This window comes from Ursus arctos, unplaced genomic scaffold, assembly GCF_023065955.2.
Source record: "Ursus arctos isolate Adak ecotype North America unplaced genomic scaffold, UrsArc2.0 scaffold_28, whole genome shotgun sequence".
In the NCBI taxonomy this organism is placed as follows: domain Eukaryota; kingdom Metazoa; phylum Chordata; class Mammalia; order Carnivora; family Ursidae; genus Ursus; species Ursus arctos.
Window position 1 is genome coordinate 20,786,395 of NW_026622963.1, and position 13,097 is coordinate 20,799,491.

The window sequence follows — 13,097 nt, forward strand, 5'->3', positions numbered from 1 at the left end:
GTAGCCACAGGGAGAGCATCCAAACTAGGAAGGCATAAGGACGGGAAAGATTCAGTATTTGGAAACTAGAGAAAACAGACACGCGTGGAATAATCAGCCAAATTCCTCAGCAGGGAGCAAGAAAAGCTGAATTGATAGAGGCCTGAACAGTCCCGAGTTTACTTTCACAACTTTCGAGGGGCTGGTGACAGGCTCTCTCTTCCTCCCACACCAGTGAGTGATGAAAAGGCCGGGCTCCAGGCAGCGAGTCGGTACCTAGCGCTGCTGCTCCAGAGACTGAATTCTGGGGACATGGGTTCCAACACCGGCTACACTGTCAGCTGCGAGCAGGGCGGGAGGGACCAAGGAGGTGGGGATGTGTGTACCTGAAATGCTCCGGAAAGCATCAAGCTCTGGAATAAAGACTCTGCACGAAGCATTAGGCTTAACCCAAGACAAACGTGTTCCCAGAGGACTCGGGGCCCCCCAGGAAAGGCTGCTTGCCTCCACGGTGCCTCCAGGGCTCTCGGGAGCATGCAGCCCCACTCAGCCAACTCCACCAGCCGCTCACGAAGGCCCCGCAGCAACAGTCGGGAGGCCATATCTGCTGCTTGCTGCCCTTTCTGAGCACCCTGCAAACATAAGCCCTCGGCCCCAGCGGGTCCCATGGCTGGAGAAAGGCTGCTTCGGCTCTGAAGACGTGCAGCCGGCATGTTTCTTACTGAGCACAGACAGGCATCTGGATGGTGAGGTCACCAGGAATTGTTAAGGTACATAAGCCCAGAGCTGGTCCAAAAACCGATGATAATAGTAATAATGATAACATTCCCCTCTAGGTGAGCTGCCAGATTTAAAACCATGAGGGACTTTAAAGAGGAAATTAATAATTTCTCCCTTGAGTTGTTTGAAAATGAAGCCCAGCTCTCGTCTCCTTGCAGCACTCAGAATAGCCCCAGAAAGCCCTCTAACTGCTGAATGGAGACAAACACTATGGCTCTTCCAGGACCTGCTGAGGAGGCCTTTCCTGGCATTTCTGAGTTTTCCTGCCCCTTTCTGGGCACGCCAACATCAAAATGTGGCTATTTCTCATGGCAACAGAGCAAACATTGACAGGGCTTTCGCCACGAGCACGGCCGGCTCGTTAAACGTTCAGGCAAGAGTTTGGCAGCTTTCACGAGGGGCGCCAGCCAACCAGAGCCAAGACACAGCTCTGGCCAGGTCCGACTTGGCTTTGGGTTTGCTCTTCTAAAAGTCTGTCCAGACCACGTGGTGTGGGCTCTCGGACCTTCCTTACCCAACACCAACAAAACCGAAGTCGCCTTCCCCTGCCAGTGGAAAATCAACGTGGGCTTCTCTGCAGGTCCCGTTTGTGGGCAGAGGCAGGCTCTGGCAGCCTGGGAACGAGGGGATGCCTGACCCAGAGGCCTGCAGGAAGGCTCTGGACCTTCCCTGGCTGTGGTTTCCACCGACGCAGCAATTACATTAAAAAAAAAAATACCTCCTAGCCGGTGGAGGAGGCAAGAGCATAAACACACAAAAGACGAGATGACTAATTCAGCAAGGTCACGGCCACAAATGCCCACAAAGCCAAGGGAGCTCTCAGGCCGTGTATACAGGGCAGCAAAGCACCCTTTGCATGACTGCCATTGTCTCCTCTTTGGAACCAAAAATGCCAGGTCAGACCCCCGGCACACCTGGGAAGGTGGCAGCACTTACCTTTGGTTCCTGAGTCATCGTTCCTGACTGTGGGGTCCCTCTGGGCTGCCTGCCTCCCTCTCTTCTGGAAGCAGCACTGAAGGAATGTGCTATCACAGGTTTTAGATCAAGGCAGCCAGACACACCCACTGCGAGGCACTTGCCTTTGAAATTCACATGAATAATAAAAATACCACCTGCTTTGGGGAAGCCCAAAAAAGCCTTGTGACTCATCGGGCACTGTAATTTCATTTTCTCTTCTAGGCCAAGGAGAAAAAAAGTAACATTGTCTTTTCTTTGTTTTCTCCTCCTAAAATGCAATCATCACGTTTATGCTCTATGCCTGTCTTGGCAAACGCAGCAGGCGTTACCCTGTGGAAAAGATGGCAGATAGAGATGCCAACCCTTTCTGCTTTTAACCTTCAGCCAAGAAAATCAGTCACTGGCTCTCCTGCTTGGGTGCACACTGAATCGCCTGGGGAATTTTTTAAACGAAACTGAGGCAGGTCCCATCCGAGATTTAGATTCAACTAGTGTCAGGTGTGACATGAGCACGGGGGTTTTTAAAAGTTCCCAGGGAGTCAGTGTACAGAAAAGTGTGACAGCCACTGATGTGCTTGGGAGGGACAGGATTCAGGAATCATGAAATGGGAAAAGCCCTGAGTTCAGGAGACTCAAGTTCTGGGCTGAGTATAAATGTTTAGTATTTGCTGTCCCTGGATGAGGAACAGGATGTCTCTAAACCACAATATCTTCAACAGGAAAACAGATTCTATTCCCTGCAGTTCTTACCAAGGTGTTGTCGTGATCAAGTAGGATAAGAAAGTGTTGGGAAAAACACCAAGCACAATATAAAGGTAAGGGCTGCATGATCACTATTTCCTTTTACAAAGTGAGGCTAATATTTGATATTTATTGTACATTTACTATCGATAAGAATATTGGTATACTTTAAAAACCAGGAAACCAGCAAGAATAAGAGAACAATTAAAAGAAAATAGCAATAAATATAATACAAATAGATGCAAGTAATAAATCAGTATGACAGGTCTCACACAAATGTGAATTGAGGGGACTCCTCAAAGACACACTCTCAGATGGAATGAAAAACTAAATGCTGTTTATAAGAAATACACCTGAGACAATGAAAAAACGGAAGATGAATGTCCTGGAAAACTTGTACAATGTTGATGCAAAAAAAAAAAAAAGAAGGCAGTGTGCCAGGTGAACAGCAGACAATCCCAATTTTAAGGACAGAAGCATGAACAGGATTAAAGCAGGTATTTGACACCATGAAATAAGTCAAAATGAGGCATAAAGCCATTAAACAGGCCTATAAAGCAAAAACTCGTAGAACAATGTGAAGAACTAGAAAAAAATTAGAAGTAGGAAATACATATATATATTTATACATATGAATATGTGTACATATATGCATGCATGTATTTCAGGTTCTGATAAAGCTAGCACAAATCGACAGCACATGAAAGACTTCCATAGGCAGCTGACAAGATAAAATTAGAGGAAAAAAGAAAAATATTCAACTCCAGAAATCTAAAAAAAGAGCTCCAATAACAACAGCTATCATCTATTAGGTACTTACCATGTGCCAGGCATTGGTTTTAGAATGTTACAACTATGACCACATTTAATTGTCAAGTATCCTTCCAAGACAGATACTTTCTCTTTATTTTGCTTACCTCTCAGATGAGGAAACCCAAATACAGGGAGGTAAAGTTACCAGACAAAGGTCTGGAGCCCAGATTAGACCATGAAGTCTCATGCCATGGCCTTGCCTTAAACACAATACCCAAAATACTTAGAGACAAATAAAATACTCTAACAAGAAAATATGAAGGTTTTAGTACAGATAAAAGCTAAAGTTAATGAAATAACAGACAGAACCAATCATAAAAAAGTAAATAAAATCTAACAAGTCCTTTGACAAGACCACTTGAACATGTAAATCCTTGGCTGGTCTGATTAAGTTCAAAAGAGAAAAAGTAAAACTGTCCAACATCATAAATGAAAAGGGAAATATATCATCATCATCATCATTACATCAACACATTAAACTAGAAAAGCAACATGAATTACATCAATAGCTGCCAAAAAGGCATTTGACAAAATCCAGCAATCTTTCCCAATAAAAACTCTTAAGCAAAAAAAGAACTATATGGAAACTACCTAAATCTAACAGCAGTCTATTTACCAAAAATCTACAGCAAATGCCTATAAATTGCTGAGGTCAAGACCTTTAAAATCAGGAACAAGAGAGAGGTATCTGCTATCCTCATGATGATTCAACTTCTGAAATTTCTAGTGATACATGAAATAAAATAAGTTACATAAATATTAGAAAAGAGGGACAAACCTATTTGGAATTTGCAGATGACCTGATCATATACCTAAAAGTCTCAAGGAACTCCTCTAAAAACTATTAGAATTAATAAGAGAATTTGGTAAAGCGACTGGATAAAACATAAACAAACGAGAGCTTTTCTCCATACCAGTACCAATAGGTTGGAAATAGAAATGGAAACGAATCATATTCCATTCATACTGTGGCAAAAACAAGAAAGAAAACACAAATGAACACGGCAGGTCCAGGTTCTTTATGAAGAAAATGACAAAATCTCATTAAAAATATGAAAAACTACATAAGATAAATAAAATACAAAATCTCATTAAAGAACGTGAAAGCTGCACAAATAGAGTCATCATGGGAAATGCACAAAAGTAAGAACAAATGTCTAGTAACAGTCAAGATATTTTCAAAGAAAAAAACCAAACAAGTAGAAAGCATGCATTAATAGGCCGTAAGACTTAAATGAAATGTCCATTATGAAAACAGTATGGCATTTACCTAGAAACAGATTAAGAGGCCAGTGGACCAGTACAGAGAATCCCAAAACGCACACAGATAGATACTAGGGAAAATACTAACAATGACCTTTCAATTCAGAAGGGAAGGAAGCTCTATTTAAAAAACTGTGCTAGATTAACTGATTACCCATCTAGAAAAGATGAAAGCTAGATTCTCTCCCTCATACCTCACATACAAATAAATATCAGAAAAAATAAAGCTTAAAATGTAAATGCTAAAAGAATAAAAATATCATGAGATACCCCAGGAGGAGAATATTCATATAAAACTGAGGGGGAAATAACCTTCTTATATAACCCAGATGCCATAACAAAAAACATATTTGATTACATATTCTTGTATCTTTGTTATCACAAAAGATAAGACAAAAGAAAAAGAAGGGATTGGGGAAAATATTGGTAATGTGTTTGATTTAAAAAAAGGATAAAATCTGATATACAAAGACCCTCCAAAATGAGAAGGATTATTTCCCTTCAGAAAAATAATCAACAAACAGTAACAGGCAAATCACATGAGGGGAAATGCAGATAGTTCGTGAAGATACGACAAGATGCTCGATAATGTTAATAATAAGAGTGTGGACATCAAAACAAGGAGATCTCATTTTCATCCAACAGACTGATGAAAATTAAAAGGCTCCTGGATATCTAATGTTGGCCACGGTGTGGGAACAGAGATTCCCACGTAATGTTGGTGGAAGTGTGAATCACCATAGCTTTTTGGGGAAGTAATTCCCAAACAATCCACTTTGGGGACTTTGACCTACAGAAGCCACTATCCTAGAAAACAAGACTGTATAAAAAGGGGCAAAACCCAGAAAGAATCCAAATGTCCACCAATGAGAAAAGGACTGAGAGACAACTAAGCTACGTTCCTTCTATGGATTTAAGGCATGTATTTAAAGAATGAGTTGTAGCCACAGTGACCGATCTAGAGGGAGCCCGTGATAGTGTGCTCAATTTAAAAAGCCAAGCTGAAGATAATGTAAATAACACAACACTATTTTTGCTATTAAAATGGAAAACTAACTAAAACTATATCTTGCATATTTTTTCCAGTTTTATTCAGATATAATTGACATATAATATTGGGTACATTGGGGGTGCCTGGGTGGCTCAGTTGGTTAAGCATCTGCTTTTGGCTCAGGTCATAATCCCAGGATCCTGGGATCCATCAGTATTGGCTCCCTGCTTGGGGGGTGAGGATCTGCTTTTCCCTCTCCCTCTGCCCCTCTTCCCTGCTTGTGTTCTCTCTCAAATAAAAAAAAAATCATAAAAAAATACTGGGTAAGTTGAAGGTGTACAACTTGTTGATTTGATACATTCACATATTGCAAAAATGGTTACCACCATACTGTTAGCTAACACCTGTATAATGTCATCTAATTACCATGTCTTTTCTGTGGTGAGAACACTTAAGATTTACTCTTTCAGCAACTTTCAAGTATATAGCACAGTATTATTAACTATAATCACAGAGCTGTATATTAGATCTCCAGAACTTATTCATCTTATAACTGGTTTGTACCCTATGACCAACATCTCCCCATTTTCTGCACCCTCCAGTCCCTGGCAAATCATCTACTCTGTTTCTAGGAGTTTGGTTTTGTCTGATGCCACACAGAAGTGACATCATAGGGTATTTGTCTTTCCGTGTCTGACTTACTTCGTTAGCACAATGCCCTCAAAGTCTATCCGTGTTGTTGAAAATGGCAGGACGTCTTTCTTTCTTGTGACTGAAAAATATTGCATCGTATATATGTACCACCTGCCCTTTATCCATTCACCCACAGGCAGTGACTACTCACCATTTTTCCTGGACAACTGCTGGGCAAGGCACTAGCTTCGATGAAATACTTCCTGAGGAGATGTTTGCTGGGGTCCGGACTGTCCAATAAGATGTAGGAACAGAAGAAAGCCCCGTGCCGAAGCAGGAATATGGCGATGTCTTCATTTCCTAAAGGACAGAAAATGGCATTCGGATGTAGAGTGTGTCGCCGTTGTCCAAAATGGCAGATGCTAATAGGTGAAATGGGAATGAAAAGGGTGGTTGTGCTGGTCGACCTTCTCTATGACCTCCCTTGAGGTGGCAAGTTCCTGTTTGTGGGAGACTTTTTGTAGCACTCTGCCCTGTGAAGTGGGAACTATGGTCCCATCTGCCACAGCTGGTGCCTGTCAGTGAAATCCCCTTGCAGGGGCGAGTGGGGCCAATGACGGAAGGTGCGGACATTTTGAAAGAGAGGCAAATAACGGAATTTGCAAACGTCTCCACACAGGTGCTTGAATTCAAGAGCTAGAGGTGAGGGGGAAGACAAGGTCCCACATCTCCTACCTGCAAGGGTTCCCACGGGCAGGATTGACGGGGGGACCCACCTGACTTGATGGCCGCGTAGAGGGGTAAGCGCACGATGACAGGAAACTCGTTCTTCCTGACGGCGTAGCTTTCCGGGTCGGCCCCGTGTGTCAGGACGAGGAGCTTCACCAACCCCAGGTGCCCTCGCTGGCAAGCCAAAGCCAGCATCCAGTTCAACAGCCGCTGGGGGCTGCAGGGACCTGGCAGGAGATGACAGGACAAAGGGAAAATGCCACTGAAGAGTTTTGGTTGTTCCCACTCTGATCTCCCTTCGGACCACTGACAAAATTGAGCTGTCCCGTTTCCAGCCATAAGTCGCTTCTATCAACTTGGTAGTGTTTTCTGGAATAGTCCCTCTGAATTGCGTATGCTATTTTCCCACGTCATTAAAAACCCACTTGCTCATCACTTAATGCTAAGTGAGGAAAAGCAGCATTCACAACAGCATATACGGTACGATTGTAACTGGATAAAAAACTGCATGTGTGGAAATAAGACTAAAAGGTCCTACCCCAGTGTTGCAGTAGTATCTCTGGGTAGTGGGATTGTGACCATTCGCCTCAGCCCTTCCCCCATCTCCAGCCCTGACCTCACCCCTGACATGGGCTTTGGAGACGAGCAGCTTAGGGTTAAAATATTTTAGCGGTGTAATCTTAAACAAATTTCTTTTTTATTTTTTTTTTAAAGATTTTATTTATTTATTCGACAGAGATAGAGACAGCCAGCGAGAGAGGGAACACAAGCAGGGGGAGTGGGAGAGGAAGAAGCAGGCTCACCGCGGAAGAGCCTAATGTGGGGCTCGATCCCATAACGCCAGGATCACGCCATGAGCCGAAGGCAGACGCTCAACCGCTGTGCCACCCAGGTGCCCCTAATCTTAAACAAATTTCTTAACTTCTCCCTGACTCACTCTACCTATTGGTAAAATGGGAATAATAGCACTCATCCTCCCAAGTTTCATGTGAGGATTGCATGACATAATGTATTCAAGTACTCGGCTCTGTACGTTCTAATGTATTATTTGTCGTTATGTTTTTAGAGTACTGACACTTTGCTGCATTTCTAAATAATCTGTGAATATGTATATTACTTTCAAAAATGAAAGAAAAAAGGCTTTGCTGAAAGAAATCGATCTAACTATCCAGCCTAAAACTTTGAGAATTACTCCCTGCAAGAGCCACCTACTTAATTCCAGGAGGAAATAACACTTAACACGTTGAAGGAACAGGGACAGTGTGGGCTGAAGTATTACAATATCTTCAAGTTCAAAGTAATGCAATGTCTTTTGGATGTAGCGGCCATGGAAAAATGATCTCGTCCTCCACACTGACCCTTCCCAATTGCATCATCACACTGTCTCATTTCTAGAGGCTGAAGAGTCCTTAGGAACCAAAGTGCTCCCAGGCATGGAGAGAGGGACCCTCCCCTCCATGGTAGGAAATTGTCCAGGAAACAGGGGCAAGGTTGGGATGGGAGAAATGAAAATCCAGCACAAAGGGCGCCTGGCCCAGTGCCTGGGCTGCAGCAGGTGCTAAATAAATGTCCCTTCTCTCTCTGATAACTGGAATTAACAACTCAAAGGAGGTGGTACGCGGATATTAACAAGTGACCCACAACTCGCTTACTGCAACAGTATCTAGAGAAGAGAAACGCAGTCATCACACTGCTAACTTCTGTTGAGCGTGGATGTACACCCATCTGAGAAGGCTGTATTAGGCTATATTTCATAGCCATGATTTTACTAGGAGGAAATCAGAGCTCAGAGAGGTTTGGGAACTTGCCAAAGGTCCCACAGTTGGTAAATGGTGAAGTCAAGACTTAAACCCAGCAAAGCTAAAGGATTTAAACACTCGAAACCAAAGGGTGTTCTCTTAACCACAGGAAACTGCTACATGAATTTTCTGAGGCCCAAATCCAGTGATACTCCCCAAGAGAGCCCCATTAGGGTCTCCATCCCTCCTCTTCCTCCTTTGCTCCCTCACTGCTCAGCTACAGAGACCAGACGTTACATAATGACGTACTTTAAATGATGTCCACAGCTACACAATCATAGGCCTACCCCCTGTGAGCTTTTCATTGCTTCTCTTCTCAAACCTTCCTGTGGTCTCTAGTTGTGTCTTGTGTGTCTTCTGGTCTTACAGATAGACTCCCGACAGTGGCTGTGTTCCCCTCCAGTATGGGAATCCACAGGGACACACACTGTTTTGCCCATCTCTGCATTTCCTTCAGGGTCCAGAGCAATGCTCTAGACTCTTCAGTCCTCAGCAATTCTGTCCCTAGTTGAGTTGAAGATAGGATGCCTCAAGAGTAGCTGAAAGCCATGCTCAGGTCCAGCCAAGCTTGCTGCTCTGCAAAAGTGGGCAACCTAAGCCCTTTCCTCTCTTGTCTGCCAAGTAAACCCCTACCCACCCTGCAAAACCTAGCTCAAATATCAGCTCCTTATGAAGACCAGACCGTTCTCTCTGGGTGCTCCCAGATCACTGTGTAAACACTTCAACCTCAGCATGGTTACACTGCATGGAATTACTGCTTCGATTTCCCTGCTTAACCAGGAGCTATGCAAGATCTGGGATCACCCAGATCATGTTTTAAAAAGTCTGCATGTCTCTCAGGTTCTGCAGAATGCCTGGCAAGGCAATGCTCAAGGAAGTATACGGCACAATTAGGTTGTGAGCCAGTTGGCGCAGACGTTTGGGGCTAGAACAGAGTTAATCTTCGGGATCCCTGAAGAGAGAGAGGGTCTGCCGTCAGGGGTGCCCAGGCTCCTCCTTGCCCTCCCATGTCTCACTGGACCCAACCTACACCTGTGAACCGTAACACAGTCCTGATTCTCCCTCCAGACACATGAAGGGGGCACTGGCTTAGAACCAAGTCTGAGCACAAAGGTACTCAGAGCACACTGTTGGACAACCCCCCACAGGACGGCCCAGTGCGAAATACAGAGGTGAGCCCCTTGTTTAAAAACATATCACCAATTTCAAGATGGCGACTGTGGAGTGTTGAAGCAAGCATGGGCCTTCTGAGTGCAGGGCCCATGCTGTTGTGCACCCATGAAGCTGGTCTTGCTCCCAAACAAAACCCTCACTCCCAAAGACCACCGCTAAGGTAATGCCTCGGTCTGTCACTGTCATCACGTGTGCCTGGACGTCCAAGGCCACCACAGGAAATTAAAAGGCACCTGGACACCTTGAGGCTATCAGAGTAAAAAAATTACAAGTTGCTAAAAATGCCACGTGGCATGGTCCCTCCAGACAATGGGATATTATTCAGCGATGTGAAGAAATGAGCTACCAAGCCATGAAAAGGCATGCAGGAACTTCAAATGCACATTGTCAGGTGAAGGAAGTTAATCTAAAAAGACTACAAAACTATGAGCTCAACTGTATGACAATCTGAAAAAGTCAAAACGACAGAGACAATGAAAAGATCCGTGGTTGCTGGGGGGGCTGGGGGAAGGGAGAGATGACTCGGTGGAGCCCAGAGGACTTTGAGGGCAGTGAAACTGTTCGGTATCATACACTAAGGGTGGATACATACCATACATTTGTCAAAAGCCATCGAATATACAAACACAAAGAGGGACCCCTAATGGGATCTCAGGCTTTGGGTGGTAAGGATGTATCGGTATTGGTTCCTCAATTGTGACAACTCTACGATACTGACTCAGAATGTATATAATGGGGGAGCTTCTGCGGGGGAGGTATATGGGGATTCTCTGTACTTCCACATCAACATTTCTGAAAATCTAAAACCACTTTAAGGATAAAATCTATTAAATTTTTTTTGGAAAAGGGACATGGATCCATATTCTTTATCAAACACGGCAGGAGAGAATTTACCTCCTGAGCTCAAGGGAAACACGCATTTTCAGGGGAACCTCCCCCTGCCTCCCCACAAAGCCTGTCTGAGTCCTAAGAAGAGGTGATTCCTGAGAGGTGAGCAAGGAGCTCAGGCCCTGGGATTTACCTGGCAAAGATTCGAGCAACTCCTGTACCACGTCAGTGTGCCCAAAATGCGCTGCCACCACAGCCGGATTGTCGTCGGTGGGCTCGGTGGGCAGCTCCACCCGTCTCTCGGTGAGAAGGTACCGGACGGTCTCCAGATCGCCATAGGCCGCCGAGATGCTCAGAAGCCGGCCCTGGTCAACACAGAGCAGGGACAGGACTTCGGTGAGATGGCTGCTTTAGGAACGGCCAGGAGAATCAACTCTACGTGCTTCACCAAGTCCCCGGGCGAGCCTGGAGCTGGGCTCTCTGGGATGGCCCCACGGGGTCACGTGCGGCTGTGGAGGACTTGAAATGAGCCCCATGCAAAGTGAGAGGGGCTGGAAGTGTCAAATCACACGCAACGTCAAAGACAGTGCAAAAATGTCAACTATCTTGTCAATCATTTTTATATGGATGACATGTTGAAATGATCTTTGATATATCCAGATCAAATAAAATATACTAATACGTCACCTGTTTCCGTTTATTTTCTGAATGTGACTGCTAGACCATTTGATGTAAATGTGGCTCCCCTTCCCTGGGACAGCACTGTTCTTCGCCCTGAGCTTCAAGAGGATGGGATCTCGTGAGTATCCCCATCTGAAGCAGCGTATTAGTCCACGGACAAGGAACATGGAGGTTCAGAGAGGTGTTGTGACTTGCCCAAGATCACACGGCTAGAAAATGGCTCTCGAGGACTGTACAAATGGCTCTGACTTTTCATGGGCTCACAAGGTCTGCAAAAAAGAATGCCTGATTGGCACGTACACAGTTTGACTGCATTACTAAAACTTCAAGTCCTCCTGAAACTTGGCCATTTCTGATGGACTTGGACATCCACAGTGTTTAAGGGGGCAGATGCAGAATCATTCCACGTTGGAACGAGGCGGCTGGTGCCAGCACTGGCATTTGCTGAGGACCTACTGAGTGTGAGGATGCCAGGGGCAATCTGTGACCTTCCTGAGTTTACAGTTAAGTTTGAGTCTGGAATCTGCCAAAACAGCCACAAGCACACATATTTTACTCCTAATATAGGAGTCACTTTAGGGTGAGACAGGCAGGGACAGGCAACAGAATCCCAGGGATGAGAACTGATATATTAAGCTCTTATCATGTGCCAGATGCTTCATGGAACATTTTACTTACATGGTCACACTTAATTCTGATAACAGTCTTAAGAGGACTGTATCTGTTGTTGATTTAAAAAAAAGAAAAGAGCCAGTTATTTTACCCGCAAGGTGAGTTGATTCGGGAATCGCAGAGGAATTGCAATGGAGGACAAGGAAACTATGGTGAACTATAGGCAGGGAAAGGAGGGAAAGGAGGAAGCTGGGACGGTGTTTTACTGAGTTCCCATTGGCTGGGCTGTTGCTGGGCAAGGAGAAATTCTTCCTTCCTCCCACTGGAGTATGGAAAGTAAGCTTTTTCTCCGTGGGGAATGCAAGGTTTACTTCTTAAGGTGAGTGGTAATTCACGAGAATTTGCCCTTCAGGGCTTCCAGACTCCTATTTTAAATGAGGTTTCCTTTATTTATTTTCACACTGTGTTTCCATCTTGTGGGTCAGGAGGGATGGGAGAGTGGGAGTTTAAAGGCTGCAGAACTATCCAGGATTTGAACTGGGGTCTGTCCAGCCAAAGCCTATGTTCTCTCCATTCTGTCCAGGACTTCCCAGGAAATGTGGGACTTGGAAGGAGGCCCAGGCTGTGTAAGTGGAGTGAATGAGCTGGCCATGTGAGGTATGCATTCAATATGACCAGAAAAGAAAAACCACTGGCCTGTCAATCTTCCCAGGGTGGGGCCCACTAGGCCTGCCATTCCAGGAAAGCACTTGCATTAGGGGGAAAAGCCACAGAGATTGATTAAATGATTCACCACACACAACCAACTGCTGTCTAGACTCTAGCGGGTAAGAGTCTTAAAAGCCCCATCCTCACGAAGTGGTGATGTCACAGGAGCCAACCCAGAGGGCAAGAGGAACCAGAGGGCAGGAAGGCTCAGGCTGGCACTCTGGCTAGAGACAGCCCAGAGGCTCGATAGCACGTATTTATTTTCATTCAAACAGCATAGAAAAGTATAAAATAAAAAGGAGGCCTTGCTCCGTGCCTCTACTTCCTAACGCCCTTTTGCAAAGAAAACTGCTCTTACATAGCCTTCTAGAATGTGTTCATCCATATCAACACATGGATAATCCAATGTG

At 44.7% G+C, this 13,097-nt stretch overlaps 1 protein-coding gene across 4 annotated transcripts in view; it reads right to left on the bottom strand.

Moving 5' to 3' along the window:
* LRRK1 (leucine rich repeat kinase 1) overlaps positions 1–13,097 on the bottom strand; it is a 121,284-nt gene that overhangs the window by 62,025 nt on the left and 46,162 nt on the right. For 3 of the 4 annotated variants that reach the window (XM_026510343.4, XM_057303653.1, XM_026510342.4), the window contains exons 4-6: positions 10,880–11,051; positions 6,934–7,113; positions 6,369–6,517 (exon numbers count right to left, since the gene is read on the bottom strand). In XM_026510343.4, the coding sequence (XP_026366128.3) occupies positions 6,369–6,517; positions 6,934–7,113; positions 10,880–11,051 (501 nt within the window). The other variant, XM_044388364.3, reaches the window with a different exon arrangement.